This window comes from Harpia harpyja, chromosome 5 (genome assembly GCF_026419915.1).
Source record: "Harpia harpyja isolate bHarHar1 chromosome 5, bHarHar1 primary haplotype, whole genome shotgun sequence".
Lineage (NCBI taxonomy): Eukaryota > Metazoa > Chordata > Aves > Accipitriformes > Accipitridae > Harpia > Harpia harpyja.
This window is the reverse complement of record NC_068944.1, coordinates 252,669-272,341: the sequence shown is the minus strand read 5'-3', so window position 1 is coordinate 272,341 and position 19,673 is coordinate 252,669. Positions and strand designations below refer to the sequence as shown.

The following is a 19,673-nucleotide window of genomic DNA, read 5'->3' as shown; positions in this document are numbered from 1 at the left end:
CCATGGTAGCTTCTATCAGCTAGTATCACCTACCCTGCCCTTTTGAAAGTAGGTAGTCTTCCAGATACTATGGAAATGTAATGTTTTAACCTTGTTTTATGTTAGGTTTTTTGTAAGCGAAGTCCTAAGTGACCAGCAGGTCGAGGGAGGTGATTCTGCCCCTCTGCTCTCGTGAGTCCCCACCTGGAGTGCTGTGTTCAGCTCTGGGGCCCCCAACATAAGAAGGACGTGGACCTGTTGCAAGTCCAGAAGAGGGCCATGAAGATGATCAGAGGGCTGGAGCACCTATCCTGTGACGACAGGCTGAGAGAGTTGGGGTTCTTCAGCCTGGAGAAGAGAAGGCTCCAGGGAGACCTTACAGCAGCCTTCCAGTACCTAAAGGGGCCTACAGGAAAGCTGGAGAGGGACTTTTTACAAGGGCATGTAGTGACAGGACAAGGGGTAATGGCTTTAAACTGAAAGAAGGTAGATTTAGATTGGATGTCAGGAAGAAGTTCTTCACTGTGAGGGTGGTGAGGCACTGGCACAGGTTGCCCAGAGAGGTTGTGGCTGCCCCATCCCTGGCAGTGTTCAAGGCCAGGTTGGATGGGGCTTTGAGCAACCTGGTCTGGTGGAAGGTGTCCCTGCCCATGGCAGGGGGGTTGGAACTAGATGATCTCTAAGGTCCCTTCCAACCCAAACCATTCTATGATTCTGTAACACATTTAAAGCAAAGATGCATCTACTGAGAATAGTTCAGCCATCTCTGATTCCTGTTATTTCAGATCAATCTGTAGCCATTTCTAGCGCATACACACACACACATATATATACACACCAAAATTGTGCAAGCCCTTTTCCTGAAGACTTCAGAACATGTAGCCCAAACATTAGATGAAACAGAAGGAAATCTCCAATCATAACAAAGCCAGTGCTCTGAGGGCTTATTTCCTCATCCCTTTCTCTAGCCCTTTAAAAAGAAGAGTCAAGGTATTAGATGTAATATACACACACATAATTTTTACATACATAAGTAAATATAAAATGACATACCTCTCGTTCAGCTGCACATCTGCATGAATCCTGGGGTGACGTAGATTCCATCTGCCAACATGAATTATTTTTTCTAATGGGAATAAATATAACAATAAGAACAACCATTAAATGAAAGGAATATATTACTTAACAGTAATTAATTAAATTAAACAAATATATTACGTAACAGAAGAAATCCACAGGGTAATGAGCAGATCTGGCATCTTGAACACCTTCTTAGCATTTTATCACAGTGGCAGCTGTGTCTAAAGCTATATCAATTTTACTCATTTGTATCAAAGTAGGTTCACTAAAAATATTTATATAATAAAGCAGCAAATGAGCTGCATGAGTTGTGTTTGTAGCAATAAGATAAGAAAAGCATGCTTACCTCTCTGCATTCCTGAATTTGGAAATCTGGAATGCTTCCTAACAAATATTGTAATTACTATCTAACCATCATTCATATGGACACAATACTCGATCGAAATCTTCCTGAAATTCATCAGAAAGCTGTCACTGACTTTTAAGGGATTAAGATCAGACCTTTCACAATAAAGCCTACTTACCCAGCCTACCTGGATGCCAGCTCCTTCATCATCACAGTTCTGTCATTAACCTTACACTGCCAAGAAAAGCTTAAGGTAGTCCACATTACACAGAAAAAAGATACTAAATTTACAATATTTACAATTAAGGAAGTAGCTACGTTTGAATATTCACAGTTACCCTTGTTTTGAATGCATGCATGTGTGGTCGCAGAGAAATATCTCAGTAGAATCTGAGAAAGGTTTCCTAGGTTATCATCTTCAATGCTGTTCAAAGTGGGCCACGGGGGGGGGCAGAAAAAGAAACACAAACATGTTAATATGTCTAGTTCTATAAACTTTCAGGCTCAAGATCCTACATGTTTACCAAGAAACTAAAGAACTATAAAATCCATGCATAGGAAACATACCAAAACAGCAAAATGATCTAATTTTAAAAACTCTATGTGAATATGTAGAGAAAATTCAATACAATTATGGCTAAACAAATCTCAACATCTCCCCATGGCCATCTTTCTCTTTGTAAACATGCATTCCTAGCAGTTATCTTGGTTTAAGTGTTTTTATGTTTCGTTTATAAATTCAAACAGCATCATGTTATGTTTATGAAGATATCTGGATATTTGTCCAGTAGAGAAAGTGCTCTGTATGATATGCACTCGATACAGAGTAGTTCAGAGCTGAGCTATAGATACTGTGCATTAAAAATAAATACATAGATAAATACATCTAGTTGCTTTCAAAGCTAAACATATAGAAAGTAGAGGTTGAGTAAGAAGGGCACCAGCCTTTGTTAATACTGCATGACACTTTCAAACCTGAGAATTATTTTGAGAAAATGGCTTCAGACCTAAGCAATTAGATAAAATGAAACATACAAAGGCTTGTTTAAATACACTTGTGCATTTACATATAAATGGCCATGGCTGGTATTGAAACAGGTTACGCAGTTCAAACTGCTCCAGAGTCTTTGCCCTTTCCTCCAGAAAATGCTTTGCACAATGCTTTTCTAATTTTATCTCTCCCTCATAATAATCTATTAAAATGTACTAAACATCTGAAAAATAAACAGCTATTGTAAAAAGTAACTTCTTCCTAAAATACAAATAGTCTTTAAAATATGAGAACTCAAGGGTAAAGGTCCCAGAACCGTGGCTATTGATGATGATGGATAAGACCTTTACCTAAAGAAAGATTCTGCATTGTCATAAAGTCTTGGTGTCAGCTTGAGAGAAGGATTATCAGTAGCTAGCAGCTTCACACTAAACAAGGCCATTGCCCCTGCAACAAAGAGGACAGGCAGCAGCACATTTGACAGTCTTCCTGTCCAGTCTCGCCTAGCGTGGTAAAACCTCTTCATCAGAAGGGTAACAATCTGTGCGAGAACAAGACAGACTCCACGCATACTTGAGGTCCCCATCAGTGAGATATCTGAGCGAGACAAAAGAAAGCAAACCTCTTGACAAACAAGGAAAATCAAATTATACTTTCATGTGCTGCATTTTCAAATATAGAACATAGTAGACTTTTTCATAGAAAAAACAAACCTACATAAACCTACAATATTCTCCTGGATGGAAGAGTATAACACTCGCCCCCAAGTATAACTAATTAACTCTTCCTATAAGGGGAAAACAGATACTCGGCTAACACGTTATCTCTATAGCTCCCCATACACAGGTAAAGGAGTACTGAATACCTGTTTTCCCATGGTCCTTGCACTGGTGCAACCATTCCTTGTGCATTGCACCTTTGCTCCTGGACAAATTACTATGACAAACGTGGCCTGTATTAGCACTAAGATCTTGATCCACCTTGACTGAAATCAGTGGCAACTTTTCCACAGGGATTTCAATGGGACATCTTCACAGTATGTAACAGAACATCATAGATGCTAGAGACGTGGATTCTCATAAAAGCATTCCCTTCATTTCTCTGCTCATATGGGACTGAAAAAATTTTCTAATGTGTTAGTCAATGCATTTTCATAATCCCAGCTCATGAGCTGTCCCTCACATTCCCATGGGAGTGTCCACAGTTTATTAACATCTCAACAATCAGTCATTTTCCTGATAGACTCTCCCTTAATTGTTCTTTGTTAGACTCTTGTGAATCACACCAATCACTTTGCCTCCATTTTAGAACCTAATGCCTTCAAGGTATGTGCAGGCTATTACCAGCTTCTCTTACTTGTGGCCTTGCCAGACTGAAGGTACTTCAGCCTCTTTTCTTCCTTACAGCATAGCAGTGTCTGGTAGATTTACTACCAAAGGTATTTGCACTGTAGCAAGACTGAATAGCCTGTTTATTATAGTGCTCAAAAACATACTATATTTTATGATCCCTTGTGATTTGTCTCTTACTACCTTCCCTTCTATATACCAAGACCACTCTAAGCAGCATTTTCATGTTACATTTTAACAGCTACTTGTATGGGAGCTTTAACCTCAAATTAATTGTCCTTCAGTTAGCACTGTTTTTTCTGGTTTCCTAGAACTTTAATTCCAGAAGAGAGAGCTGTGGGATCAATGGGGGGAGGAAAATTATCAGAAAAAGAAGTTGAACTTCTGACAAAGTAGCCATTGAGCAAAACAGCTCAAATTCTGTACTCTACGACAACTGGAGTGTGAATTATAAACTTATGATTTCTTACATTAAAAATTATGTGTATTTTCCCATGAAAAGTTATAATCAAGTAGACACACTGTGGGAGATTGTGGCTTTTAGGGTTTGGGCCTACACAAGAGAAGGAGGTCAGGTGAGATGGGGCTTCATGGTGACACAGAATACCTTGTGTAGACTTCTCAAGGCTAAGACTTTTGTAAAAAGATAAACATCACATCCACCTCCAAGAAGAGCAAAAAGGAGGATCCAGGTAAATAAAGGCTAATCATCCTTAGCCCCTGGGAAGGTTACAGACCAAATCATCCAGAAAACAACACCCAGGATATGAAAAACAAGAAGTGACTGGGAATAGACAACATGGACTTGGTAAGGTTGAACCGTGCCACCCGAGAGCTCGCCATGAATACAGAACTGGTTTGGTGAATGAAGAGCAGTGGATGCTGTTTACTTTGACTTAACAAAGCCTGTGACATGGTCTCCCACAGTGTCCTTAAAGCAAATGAGGTGAGGAGGACTACAAGGACTGCTGGACAGACTGCCAGGCACCACACTGTGGGCTGTGAGCAGCGGTACTGGGTCCAACTGAGGAGCGGGAGCCCCTGGTCCCTCAGGGGCAATGATGAGGAAAACACTAACGGTATTTGTTAACACGCCCATGTGTGCACACCTGCATCTGGAGGGGATCTGCGCTTTTTGGAGGCATCTGTGTGTCAGACACTAGCAATAAGTAGAACCTCCTGGCAGCAGGAGCAGATCTCCAGCAGCACCCAGGGACCCCAGTGGCACCAGGGAGAAAAATCTCTGCTCAGGAAAAGGACAAGAAGCAACAGGCACCAACTGGAACATGGGAATTTCTGACTTAATATATCAGGAAAACAAATCTCACTGTGAGCGTGACAACCAAAACTCAAGACCAGACCGGACAAGGCACCGAGTAGCCTACTCGACCCACTTGACCCGCTCTTCCAACCTTAATATTCTCCAATTCTATTAGGTTCCAATTAACTCTATGTAATTAATTTTGGTTTTATTTCTGGGGGAAAAAAAAAATTCCAGTATTTTTTCTTTTAATTCCACAACAGAATGTCTTCCCCCCCCCCCAAGAAAAAAAATCCCACAGAACAAATTCTGTCTTTAAGCAGTTCTAATCACAGCCGTATCTTGTTAATTTGACAGCTACCACAAAAGGGATTCAGGATTTTGAATCTCTGTGGAGAAAAAAAGTAGCTACAGAATTAAGATCCTGGTTCAGCATTCAAGTGCCCCAATCAAGAACAGTTACATTTTGGACTTGAAACCAGTTTTTTCTATAAATTGGACTAGTAGGAGAAGACAATCTTAGTAAAAATAAAAGAAGGATTTTCTTAGGGCAAACTTCTTATGAATGTATTAAGCTCTTTGAATTATTATGGTAAGACTTTGAATAGTTGACTCAATACAGAAATTGAGACACTTGGAAGCAGAACAATTTTCAAGGGATGAGTGTTTTTAGAATAAAACAGATACTGTAAATGTCTCCTGCTAAGCATCCCTGAAATTGTAAAATATCTCTCATTTATGAAAGTAGTGAAATGCCAGAAAAGGAGCATAGAATGAGATACTTGCCTTAGTCCCGGACCTGTTCATAGACTATAAGCATGAAATGTGAGTGAAAATGCTTCAAAACATTTGCCCCTTTGAATCTCTGAAAGCGGACTAAGATGGCTACTTTCTGGGGGCAGAAAGGGAAATCAAAGCTGCCATTCATTCTTTTTTCTTGAGAAATGGAGCCGAGAGAAATGATAGCAAATTAATTCAGATTGCAATAGGAAGAGAAACTGTCATCCTGAATAAAAATAATTGTCCGCTTTGTCCAATATCCTGACTCTTACTCAATATTTATAATGCTGGTCAGCCAAGATACGTCACAAGAAGATGCAATAAACCACTATATTAAAAGTATATGGTCGCCTCAGACACTTCTTTTTAAAAGTATTTGTCTTTTCTAAAAACCCATACATTTATTATTTAAAATTCTCATTGAGAAAGCCATCAAATTCAAATGCCTTTCTGAATCGTCTTAAATCTCAATCTTTGTGACTTTGAATTCTGTCATTCCTTTGTGTTTCAGGTAAAAAACAAAATCTTGTTTATCTGTTTTGAATTTATTCTATTTGATAGTACTGGATATGCTCTTATAGAAGTTTCCAGTACATCTTCTGCATAAATAATCTTAACCTTTCAGTCTCCTCTTATAAAAATCTTTATAGTCCTAATCGACCTCACCACTTGCCTCATGTCTCCTTGTATTACCACTGTATCAGTCTCAAGATATATTAAACACAGCTGTCCATCAGATGTGGAAACACTACTGATTTATACAATAGCGTTATGCATTCTTGTACTGATCTCCTTGTTTTCATTATGGATCACACCATTTTGTCTGACTGCAGCCACACTGTGAAAAGTAGCCTGCATTGGACTTTCTATAATTGACGCAATATGGCTTTCAAGATTCCCAAGGTATTAAATTAAAAAAAAAAACCAAAACAAAACTAAATACTATTCCTGTGTACACTTGCCATTTAACCCTTCTTGTTTCTTAATCCTACATACGTAGTCTAATTTAATTTTCTTTTGACTAGAACCTTCAGAATTAATTTTTGCTTCATAAAGGTTGTAATTCACCACCTACATTTGGTATGTATGTCAGGAAGCATAAAAGCAGCACACGTGTATGGAAAAACAGTTTCTGATTACCACTGATAATCATAAAGGCTAGAGGACAAGACCAGCTGACCTCTCTGTTATGAAGTCAATTTTTATGCAGAAGGCTTATGGAGATTTTCTCATTAATAATTTAGATCATAAAATTAAAAATCTGACCTAACTGTTAGAAGCTGTCCTGCTTGACTTATGATTGCAATTATCCGCAAGAAGTGCAATTATGTTCACAATTAAGTTGTACTTCCCAATTCATCCAGGCTCTCCTTTGTATTATGGAAAAGATTTTACCGCTTTCCAATTCATATAGTTAATATCAGGTACAGGGAAACAGAGCATAAGTCCTAAAATTTGGGAACCAAAATTTTGAAAATTCTTACCTATAGACTGCTCTAGAATTAGGAGCAGAATCAAATATTGTAAGTCTCTCTAACTGGATATTAGATAGTCTTTTTCTCCCCTTTTTTGTACTTCTAGAAAATAACGTAATTCTAAACTTTTTTTCACGGCACAATAAAATAATGAAAAATGGGCTATGCAGTGGCTATGTTAACAGCCAGCAGTAGACATTTTCAATTCTGCTTCTGTCATTTTGGCATTTAGACAAGTCATCGAGAGGATGTCCAGATTTTGGGAAGATAATCCTGGAACTGAAATACCCTGGCAAAAAAGTTGAGCTAGCTCACATGAAACTGGTTGCATTTGGAAGCAGTATATATTTATTAGCTTATCAGATGTTCCGTGCCAACAAGTAGTTCTAGGCTGAGCTAGTGATCTGACACTGTTCTGCATTTCAGTGTATGCCATACTGGTGTAGAGTCAGTGTTAGCCCACCAATCTGTGCACAGCATTCCATTAGAAAGTATAAAAATGTCCTTCACCTTCTTACATATTTGTTTACTCATTATAAAAATAAGTATAATATTGGTTTTGTTTCCAGGAGGATTTTGAGGACTGATTTTTATGTAGGGCGTTTGAATAAAAGGCACTTTGATGGTTTGAGTTAGAAAGGGAATGTCTCTGCTCTGTGTTTCATTGTATGATTGATTCTTGCTTATATGTAATAGGGTCATGAGCTGTCTCCATACAGAGCTGCTCAGAAAAATCTATAGTTTGGAGAGAATTTCACAAGAGAAATTCCCTTCTGGCTTTTTTAGATATAAATCCTCCCATTTCCCCCCAGAGTATTTTTCATTTTAAGCATTGTGAATATTTCTTCTAAAAAGTTGATTTAAAGTGTTTCCATCTTAGGAATTTCCTGTCCAGAAAAGCAAAACTTCAGCAAAACTTACAGTTCCTCCTCCCTCCCCCATGCATACTGCTTAATCCAATTAAGTGACATTTTTTGAAGGGAAAACTTTTTAATTAAAAATTCAGATTTACATTCTGGGCCCCAGATTCCAGAATGGGATTCTGCATGGGCCTGAAGATCTTTGAGACAGAATAACAGAGATCTAGGTAACTGTAGAGTTCATCAGTAAAATTAATATTTTAAAGCCAAAGCACTGGTGTCTGTCACTCCACGACCTTGTGGAGAATCCCCTTCATGACTCAGATCTCCCAAGCCCTTTTCCTCAAGCCAGAGAGTTGAATGATCAGAAGATTTCCTTCCATTATCTAAGACATTTTTATTGTTCAAGATTCAACATGTTTAATATTTGAGCACACTGAAGACCACTGAAAGGACAGCATGAAGTATGTAACTGATTCCTATTGGAAAATCAAGAAAGAACCAACATAACCAGAAAAACGTGCTGAATACTCTCACAAAAAAACCCAACACCCAAATCCCACAACCCAAAAAACAGTCCCTGGAAAAACTACCAGCAAACTTGTAAAGTAGCCTCTTTAAGCTCTTTATTTTTGCATTTTCCAGAGAAATGGGTATAAACAAAAGTTCATTTGTAGGCAAGATGCTTAGGAAAAGAATGGGGCAAACTTCATTCAAACTACCCGCCCTCTATCTAGAAGAAATAAATTCTAAAGTCAGGCCTAAACACAGCAGCTATGATCTATCCACAGCGATGTGTAAGAGGCTGAAGAACTGGTAGGGCACCATTGTACCCAAATATCTTGGAGGCAGGAACCCTTGCTCAACTGGTTGAAGAGGAGATACACGTGACCTTCACTCGCTAAACAAAAGACACAGCCATGTAAAGTGCTTTTGTGCAGAAGGAAAAACGTAAAACATGCAGGAGTTAGAGGACAACAAGCCCTCATCCAGAAACTAATTTTCTTTACTGTTTCTTGCTGCATAGTTATCAAATCAGTGGCAGAGGTGCATCCAAGCAACAGCAATAGATGCTGGACATCACTGTTTGCATCCAGGATTTTCATTCAGGTTTGTTGCAGGTGGTAAACACATTGTACAGACTCACATAAGGCACGTAATTAAATGGCAATGTGTTGTGGTTTAACCCCAGCCAGCAACTAAGCACCACGCAGCCGCTCACTCACTTCCCCACCCACCCAGTGGGATGGGGGAGAGAATCGGGAAAAGAAGTAAAACTTGCAGGTTGAGATAAAAACGGTTTAATAGAACAGAAGAAACTAATAATGATAACACTAATAAAATGACAATAGTAATAATAAAAGAATTAGAATATACAAGAAATGCACAATGCAATGGCTCACTACTCGCTGACCGATGCCCAGTTAGTCCCCGAGCAGTGATCCCCCTGCCTCCACTGTCCCCAGTTTATATACTGGGCATGATGTCACATGGTATGGAATATCCCTTTGGCCCATTTGGGTCAGCTGTCCTGGCTGTGTCCCCTCCCAGCTCCTTGTGCCCCTCCAGCCTTCTTGCTGGCTGGGCATGAGAAGCTGAAAAATCCTTGACTTTAGTCTAAACATTACTTAGCAAAAACTGAACACATCAGTGTTATCAACATTCTTCTCATACTGAACTCAAAAACATAGCATTATCCCAGCTACTAGGAAGACAATTAACTCTATCCCAGCTGAAAACAGAACACAATGGAAAATACATTGCTAGTATCCACCAGAGAAAAGGAAAGAAACAGGACAAAGGTATAGCAGGTTTTTGTTCCCTTCCTTCCCGTTCTTTTATTTTACTTCTTCACAAAGCACTATGACATAATCTAAAAAATGTCTAGTGCAACATACAACAGATGTCAATTTGTTAACAAATAAATGGGCTGCGGGGGGTTTTTTTGTTGGGAGAGGAGGAACAGTTAAAATGAGGAATTTCCCATCACAGTTTCACATGAAGTATGACTGATACAAACACTTTAAGCACCAATCTAAAATACTCTACACTCCTCTTGCACACTGATGCACCTTAACCCTACTTTCCACGGGATAGCTTTGGGATGGCTAACTAACAAACTGAGAAATAATTAAAACCAGGACTAAGTTTTGGGTACTGAATAACCCAACTGAAGAGAATACATTATAATTATCAAAATAATGAACTGAATGGAATACATTGTCTAGATTCTCAACAGCTCATTAAATGGATATATTGCCTTTGCTGACATGGGCTAAGCAGTTGGAGGTGAAAATGTGGAATCACAGCTTCAACACTGCAGACATCTCTGCAGCAAATAGCCACTCCAAAAAGATTGATTTCTGCCCCAACTTCAACTTTTGTACAGTTTACTAGGTGAACTTGAACCAAGTCCATCTGAATTTACCTCTTCCTAGAGCAGTCCAGCATCAGAGTATGCTGCTGCAAAGATCTACAAAATAGTCAGAGATTGTTACTGTAAGGAATGCAACTCAAGGTGTTTACTCATTCTTTCCAGACTTATCATAGCTTCATCCACATTACAAATATCATCCTTTAATTTCAAGAGCTTGCATTTTTTCTAAGTTAGAACATGCTATTACCTGTATTATACAAATAGGTGAGCACCATTGAATGCAAGCCAAGTATTTCTTAGCAATGACACAGACTAGTTAAAACCTAAAACATTAGATCCCAATTTTCCCTTCCTTTACATCTTCACAGATGTCCACAACTATTTACAGCAGACATTATAATTCTATCATATGAAGTATTAATTTAGGTATCTGTAATGTCTATACAAGATACAAAGAAGGTAAGCCAGCCTCTTGAATTCACATGTAACTAATACTGAAATACACGTAGCATTTCGTGACTGTTTTAACTTTCTATTTAATGCAAGAATACCCAGTCTCATACCACTGCAAAAATCCATTAAGCTTTCTCATCACTCATATCAAAATAACAGAAAATCCTCTAAAAGTATAAATGCCACACCATGCAACAGCACCTCATGTGCAGTAATAGATAAGAATTTTAGAACAGATGTGCATCACAGCCACTCTCTATCTTAAAGGTAAATTTGGGGAAACAGAGTCCAAGTGGCATTTAGCGAGTAAATATGGTAGTCACAAAGTCAGTGAACTGAGACCTCTGCTTTTAATTTATGGACCTGATTTATAGTCTTACCTTCCCAAATGTATTTGTCTGTTTTATCTACTCATTGCATTCAGCCTTAAAACTAGACTGCAAGCTGTCAAATGTAGTGAGAATCTGTTATTTTTGTCCTTACTATTAGTCCATAGGGTGTCTGAAAAAACAGGGCTTGACTTTAGATTGGGTTTCCTAGGTACTGCTGCTAGTACAATAAACAATAATAGCCACCACAACAGCTAGGAAAAAAACCAGCACCCTAGTTGCTGCTGAAGTGTTAGCTGATGTCAAAACACCACTTGTTGTTTTTACTAGTATGAAAAAGGTTAGGCATGCAGCCATAACAGAAACTCGACTGAGTATATATTTATTTTGGAATGTAACATTTTTAGTGAGTGGTACAAGCATCTACTCCAGTTATAAAAGCACTGTCATAACTTTCAATGAAGGGAATTAATTTTCTAGCACAAAATAGTCAATTTTCTTCCCTTCTCCAGTCAGTAGCACGCAAATAGCGCACAAGCATAAAGAAATGGGAAACAATAGTGCTGCCTTCTTATCCATTAACCTACAGACCCCAAAGAGAACCAAAAACAGCCAAGCTGATTTGATGAATGGCCATCTAAACTAGCCTGGTCCTGACAGAAGAGAACATATTGCTGAATGTCCTGTTCCCATAATTCATAAATAAAGGGTTTCATTTCTTTCTACAGCTATGACTTGCAGTGCCTAATACAATCTCTGTTGTTATTTCCATGTTTTCTTCTGCTTTGCCTTCATTTTTATCTCTTCTCTACATTTTAGTTGGGGTTGCTGCCAGCGTAAACCATACTGAAAAAGAAGTTGGAATTAAGCACCAAGTATTTTTTAGCTTTGTGTGGCAAACTCTACTGTGGCCAGGACGCCTTCATCATGATGAGATGGGCATAGTCTTTGGAAACAAATAAAAGACAAATATTCAGCCAGGTGGACGCAATCCTATCATGCCCTGAAAAGGAAAATTACTGTAATTTTGGGACCCCTAATTCTCTGATTCTGAGTTTCTGCATGATTAACTTGCAATATTAACAAATATGCTGATTTCAACTTCCAGGAGATAATTTTCCAAACAGATATGGTTTTATTGTAGTACTGTCTCCCCTACACGGATGCACCTGCAATAAATTGCCACATGGAGGAGGGTACAAGAGGAGGAACAGTTGAAAAACAGGTGCACAGAATGGTGGCTACAAAATGGAAGCCTATTTGCACATTCTGTCTGTATTCTTTAAAAGTACAAAAGCAGAGGAGACGTACGGTCTGTCAGAATTGCCAAAAAAAGATCCCAACTGATTTCCTTTATATCTATGTATCCCAGACTTGGTAGAGAGACAGAATACATTTGTATTATACAGAAAACAGAATGTATCACTACAGAAGAATAATACAGAATGTTGCTAGTGTTGAGAAAACAGACGTGTGACTATTGATAATGTCTTTGTGGGCTTTTGTAACACAAAATAAATGTTTTAGTGACAGAGCAGAGACAACAATTGCACCAAAGGAGATACTTTTGAGAAGGTACTAGACACATGAAAATCTAGTTTCACGTGGAAGTATCAACCTCAAATTCAGCCTTGCTAGCACAACTGTGTACCACACCTTCTACATATGTATGGTATTTACTCATTAGATGAAGCAAGATGTTAAGAAGACTCCACGAAGACCCTTCCCTAGGCAATATTCCGTTTCAGAATGAAAAGTGTACTTAGTCTTAATAAGCATTTCTTCAAAAAATTGACCATTTAAATTACTTACATAATTGAAGTTAAAGTATTTGCATTTGCTGGTACAACAGCATTAACAAAGCTAAGTTATGTTTTGAAACATTTGTGTGCATGCGTGTACATGCACATACACTATCTTCATCTATAAAAATACATAAATAGATCCACACACAGGCACATGTGGAAAAAACTATCTGTAAAATATATATATTCCACCTGTAAGCTAAAGCAGGGCAAGGAAACACCAGAATTTACTTTGTATATGTATTGGGTTTGTATGGCAGGGCTTTGGTAGCAGAGGGGCTGCAGGGGTGGCTCCTGTGAGAAGCTGCTGGAAGCTTCCCCGCCTCCAAGTCAGACCTGCCTCTGGCCCAGGCCGAGCCCATCAGTGACAGCGGTAGATTTAAGAAGGGGAACCTGCAGTGAGTAGGGGCAGTGGAATGTGAGAGGAACCCCTTTGCAGGTACCGAGATCAGTGAAGAAGGAGGAGGAGGAGGTGTGCTGGAGGAGGGGATGCCCCTGCAGCCTGTGGTGAGATGGCAGGCTGTTCCTCTGCCCATGGAGGGGAGCAGATGCCCACCTGCAGCCTGTGGAGGACCCCATGCCGGAGCAGGTAGATGCCCCTAAAGAAGGCTGTGACTCCATGGGAAAGCCTGTGCTGGAGCAGTCTCTTCCTGAAGGACTGCAGCCCACAGAAAGGACCCATGCTGGAGTGGTTCATGAAGAACTGCAGCCCATGGGAAGGACCCACGTTGGAGAAGTTTGTGGAGAACTGTCTGCTGTGGGAGGGACCCCATGTGGGAGCAAGGGAAGAGTGAGGAGAAGTCCTCCTCCCCCTGAGGAGGAAGGAGCAGCAGAGACCAGCTATGACGGGCGGACCCCAACCCGCGTCCCCTGCGCCGCCAGCGGGAGGAGGTGGAGAGAACCGGGAGCGGAGTTGAGGTGGGAAGGAGGGAGGGGTGGGGGGGAAGGTGTTCCAAGGTTCGGTTTTACTTCCCATTATCCTTGTTTTGATTTGATCAGCAGTAAATTAAATTGATTTGTTTTTTTCCCCAAGTTGAGCCTGTCTTCTGCTCGTGACCATAATTGGGGAGTGATCCCTCCCAGTCCTTATCTTGACCCACGAGCATTTCTTTATATTTCCACCTTCCCATCCCCACTGCAGGGGGAGGAGTGAGTGAACGGCCTTGTAGTACGTTGTTGCCAGCTGGACTTAAACCATAACAGTATATAAAACGTTAAAGCTAGCTATTAACAACAAATATTTTCTGACACCGTATGTGTGACTTTGCATTAATTATCTAAGAGTCAAGATTTCCTCCAGCATATAGGCCCCATGTTATGAGGGAAAGACACAATTAGTTCCTCTTGAATGTGAGAAGTAAATGCTATCTTTGGAAAACTCCTACTACTGAGCAACAGAAAGAGCATAAACCAAAAAGGATTTCACAATTTAAGCTAGGAAGAAAATATTACTACGGGTGTAGCAAAAGCCGCATTAGTGTTACACCAGGCAACACATCATTGCTGTTACATCAGGCAACCCATTGCTGTTTAACTTTCGGTTGCTTTTCAGATAACAGATGATCACATAAACCATATACTGAATACAGATTTTTGAAGATGTTGCAAATGTGAAAAAAGTGGAATACCTCCAAAAAGTGCGATCAGGTCATTCTCGAAAGCAATAATTGAACACAAGAATACTGTCGGCCAGATTTCATTTATCCTCTGGGGAAGAGTTCTACTTCTTTTATACTCTTTTCTTTTTTTCCTTTGTTTTTGGTAAAAATTACATAGGAATCACTACAACATGAAATGGAAGACAAGCAGTCCTGCACAGTGGAGAACATGACTCCTGAGTATTTCATTAAAAGACAGGATTTTAAAAATACCGGGAAAGATCATAAAGGCTGTCAGTACCTCTTCCCTGTCTGCAGCTGTTGTAATAGCCTCAATAAAATACAGGAACTAAAAGAAAACAACAGGAAATCCTGGAGTGCAAAGGAAAGGTTGCAGAGAGACAGAAGGGAGCACTAGCAAGTCTAAGGGAAAACGGCCTGTATGAAGAAATACACTGCCAAGGAAAAAATCAAAGAAGAGCTTATAGGCAAGACATGAGACCTACACGGGGGAGATTATTTGATCACTTGGTTTTCAAAATATTAAGGAAGTTCACATTCTAACAATTAGCATTGGATAAATAAAGCATTCATAGTGCACCCACAACTATCTGTATCTTTTGTCCTTCAGCTTGAAGAAATATCTGAGCACAGTTGATGAGCTTCCAAGCTATTCCATTTCTGAAACAAGCACTACTAACAACTAACATGACAAACAATCTAGAGTATGACAAAGGCAAGGCAGCAGGTTGTTGGAAAGAGCGGGTTAAAAATATGAGAATATTTTCCACATATGAGAATATACATCCATATCAGGCAACAAGAGCTGAGAGATGTTAATATCAAATACCATTTTTTGTTTAGAAGGCAGTTGAGATACGTAGAAATTCTATATATTGTTATCACCATCGAAAGTTACATGCATATCAGTTGTGGTGATCCACAACTTCAAAAAAAGTCTCTCTGACAATTCTCCTTCTTCTAGGCAGGATAGAAAAAGGCATCATCTCTTCCATCATAAGATGGAGTGATGCAACAACTTTCTTTATTCATTTTCAATTAGTTAGAAACTGGAAATACTCAGTAAACTTCAGACCATAATCTGAAGTCTGGGTCTATCTCTATATCGCAACACTTTTCTTCAAGTATACCTTTCAGTCTAAATCAGATTCGTACATTTTAAGAACAAGCAAAAATACCAAATTACACAGTGAAGGAAAGCAGCTACTAAGTCACATGGGTGACCTTTTATGGAACCAACTCAATTCCACCAACAGAACACATTCATGAGCGATTAATATGAGTTTCAAAATAGATATTTCAGAAGGGATTATTGTTTTGTTCTCTGGTGCTCTAGCACTTGCAGAAAGCTAGTCTTCTTTCAGTTGAGCCCCCTTTTTGGCAGGTGCTTTACCGACCATTTTTTTTCTCTAGAGCTGAAGGGAAGAAAAGACCTCTGTGAGGAAGGCAGGCGGGGTTTGCCTGCTTTCATTTGCCAGCATTTAGGAGATGAACGTGAGGACAAGGAGGTGGAGAACAGGAAGTGGATCAGCTTCTTGGCATTGTAAGAGTACCTCCCTTTACTAGAAAATAGCTGTCTTTCCATTTCTTTTCTAATAGCCCTCTGATGTCTGAGCCTGTCTAACAAAAAGCCCAAGATATCCATACTGTGGATGTAAAGTGGAAAAGGACCAGGCAGCAACCACAAGGAAAGCAACTAGTAGGGAAAATGTTTGGATGAGAGAAGAAAGTGGGTGAAAAGAGTGAAACGCATTTGAGGGAAGTGGAAGAACCTGACCATTTACTTCTGGAAAGGTAGAAGGAGTTACACTTAGGCACTTACTGAGAAAACTAATTTATGTAAAACTTAAGTTAGATGATCTTATTTTTGAGATCAGGTATCTTTTTGTGACTACTGATAGGTAACATTTGAAAGATGCTCCATCCTCATTCTGTGCTTCACAGAATCCTGAAAGGGTGGCAAAAGGAAAAGGAAGCAAGATTCAGGGTTGAGGACCATAAAGATAAATAATTGGAAGAGGCGAAATTAAGTTTTCAACATATGCTAGAATCACAAGATTTCCTGCAAGAAACTAATTAAAACAACAATAAAAAAGCTGAAGGAAAATGTAATGTATCCAAAGTATTTAGACCAGCTATTTTGACACTTCTTTTTCGGGGTCTAGTGCTGAATTTAAGTGGTAGTGTCATTGTCACATCCCAATTTCTCAGGACAATGACTCAGGTTTGCAGATTCCGAGGTCAGGATTAAGGTGAAACAACAGCAGGGATCCTTTAACTCACAAAACTCAATTGTTATTTGCTCACAACAAGAATTGGCATGCTCACCACAAAAATTGGCATGAAACTACATCAGTAAACTGTGTAACATGGGCTAACCCTACGTTACCAAACATACACTACAGGCTTCGCTCATCTGGGGATCTGTTCAGGGCAGACAATAAGGCGAGCCCTCCCGTTGGGTCAGGAGATTCAGAGCAGACCCCCTTGCTTTCCAGACTCCTTCGCAGAGAGGGATTACAGAAAAAAAAGAGAAAGATGTCACCGGTCTGGGTCCAGCATCGGTCCCATCAGCTGAGGGGTCCACTCCCGGTGGGCTTGCATGCAACATGGGGCTTCAGTTCGTGTCCTTTTATCATCCTTGCCCCTCCTTCGGGCGGGCACTCGAACTCGTTAGGCTAATTAGGTGTCATGAGCGTTTTGTGAGCCTTTAGGCTTGGGGGTCGTTCGGGGAGTAGCTTCCCCTTCCCTGCAGGGTGAGCTGCCCTGCTCAGCATATCAGAGCAGGGAGCTGTGCACCCTCCGGCACGACCTGACCTCCCCAGCCCTCCCCTCCCGGTGCTGATGGGTGCTGACCGGCTGCTCTTCACCTGGGGTTCCTTACTAGGCAGAGTTCCTTGTTATGCAGAGTCAGTCCTTAATCAGAACTTGCCCCACCACAATGTTTGAGGCATTAACTCTTTCAGTCTGTCACAGTCACCTATCCTATTAGACTACCAGAAAACTGGAATGTATGCTGTACCTTCTCCTTATCAGTAGCTGGCAAAAATTTGAAAATTTTAATATCAGTCTTCATGTCAGCAGCCACTTCTTCTGAACACAGCCATTACTACTTGTTGTCTGCAGTTTTCTACTCAGAAATCAAGTTACATTTTGCAAGGTGGAGCACTGAAATCATTCTTACATCCTCTTAATTTTACAGGGAAATGAAAGAAGGGACTTCCACTTAAAAACTGATGTTGTGACATAACTTCAAGCATATTATAACAAATACTCTGTAAACCCTTATTTTGTAATTACAGGGAACTCTGTTTGTCGTAGTGGATTAAAAGCCCTCTCTAAGAATAGAAAAAAACCACTTGATCACCTATCAACGGACATAAAATTCCACTCTGTTACCCATGTGCAGAAATCAGTAACACCTTTTACTGTAGCATATTTTCTGCAAAGGCCGCAGGCTTGTATCAAATGTACCAGGAGAGGGAACATACTTGCCTGGGTAGACTATCTCCAACTGGTAATTAACCTCTAGGAGAAGTGCCTGGCTTTAGATTCCAGCTATTTGTTTCTCTTTTTTCTTCCTTTATTCCGTTTATGACTTCTGCCCCTATAAAAGTTACAACTAGACCTTAATAGACAGTATTCTCCCTGCATAAAAAAATTTAGACTTTTTAAGTAAACCACTTCTCTATCTTCTTTTTGATAAACTACATTAACTGAGCCCTGACGGTGCCTTTATAAGGACGTCATCTCCAACCTCCAATATTAACTCTTCTCTGTTCCCTTTCCAAATATTCCTTAAAGACATTCAAACTTAAAAACATTGACACAAAAGTTGTACATAGTATTGTAGCATCAGTCTCATCAATTTTGTACTGATAGTTCAAAATGACCTCTTCACATCCTTTTGCACATTAAATTGAAACATAAATCATCTTAGCCATACTGTCTTAAAATGCTTTTTCACCAGGATTAGTAGGTAACTTTCAAAGGCTTTGTTTTCCAGGCTATTACTCCCCATTATGTAGACTTGCCCAGCATTGGCTTAATTAAAACACACTTTATTTAGAATAGATTCAGCTTTTCAAGTGATCTAACTCACTCTTTAGGACTGGTCTGACTCATTACCATTCTACCAATCCCTTGCAGCAGTCTTTTTTTTTTTTTTTCATAAGCAAGGTTATATTTACTTCGGTATCACTGATGAAAATAATCAAAAGGCAGAGTTGAAACCCAGTGAAAAGTCACTGAAAGCTCTTCAGTTTGATGTTTTGCTATTGATGACTGCTTTTTGTCAGCTACAATGTCTTAATTAAATTAGCCTTCAGATGTACTTTATAAGTACTGTATATTGCTGATCTCTTAAATCCTAATAGGAGCAATGTAACATTTTGCCCAATATTGTTCAAAATGGCTAACACCAGCTGCTTCAGAGAAAGCTTTAAGCAACCATAAAAATTAGTTATGCATCAACCTGCTTCCATTGCAACACTTTCAGTGGCTAACTTATCCAAGAAGTTCAAAGACATATAAGCTTTAATAGCACTTGTTACTATAGCTATTCATACTATATATATATACACACACTAATAACAACTCTTTGGCTTTTTTAAACATATTACCACAGTCTTAGTCTCCACAATGTTTTATGGCAATGAATTTCAAATGTTATGTATCGCTGTGTGAAAAGTATAATTTTATCTATTTTGAATTTTCTACAGTTTAGTTTCACTATATCTCAGGTTCCAACTGTATTTTCCTGCCAGAAGAGATTACATCCAAAGTTGGTGTCTCCCAAACATTTCTAAGACATAGAATGCTATAAAATTAATTAATTTGGCTCTTCAGCAAGGTATCTGAATATCTTAATGCTGCAGTATACGTCCCTTAACGATCCAGTGAGACCACTCTTTAGCCTATTGCCTGCTTTTGCATATGCTCAGAATATTGTTATTTACCCATGGTTAGC

General features: G+C 39.4%; 1 protein-coding gene across 1 annotated transcript in view; it reads right to left on the bottom strand.

Annotated features, from left to right (window-relative positions):
• ABCA13 (ATP binding cassette subfamily A member 13) overlaps window positions 1–19,673 on the bottom strand; it is a 176,935-nt gene that overhangs the window by 71,282 nt on the left and 85,980 nt on the right. The window contains 4 exon segments of the mRNA XM_052788185.1: window positions 1,033–1,105; window positions 1,744–1,774; window positions 1,777–1,829; window positions 2,747–2,993. Coding sequence (XP_052644145.1) covers window positions 1,033–1,105; window positions 1,744–1,774; window positions 1,777–1,829; window positions 2,747–2,993 — 404 coding nt within the window.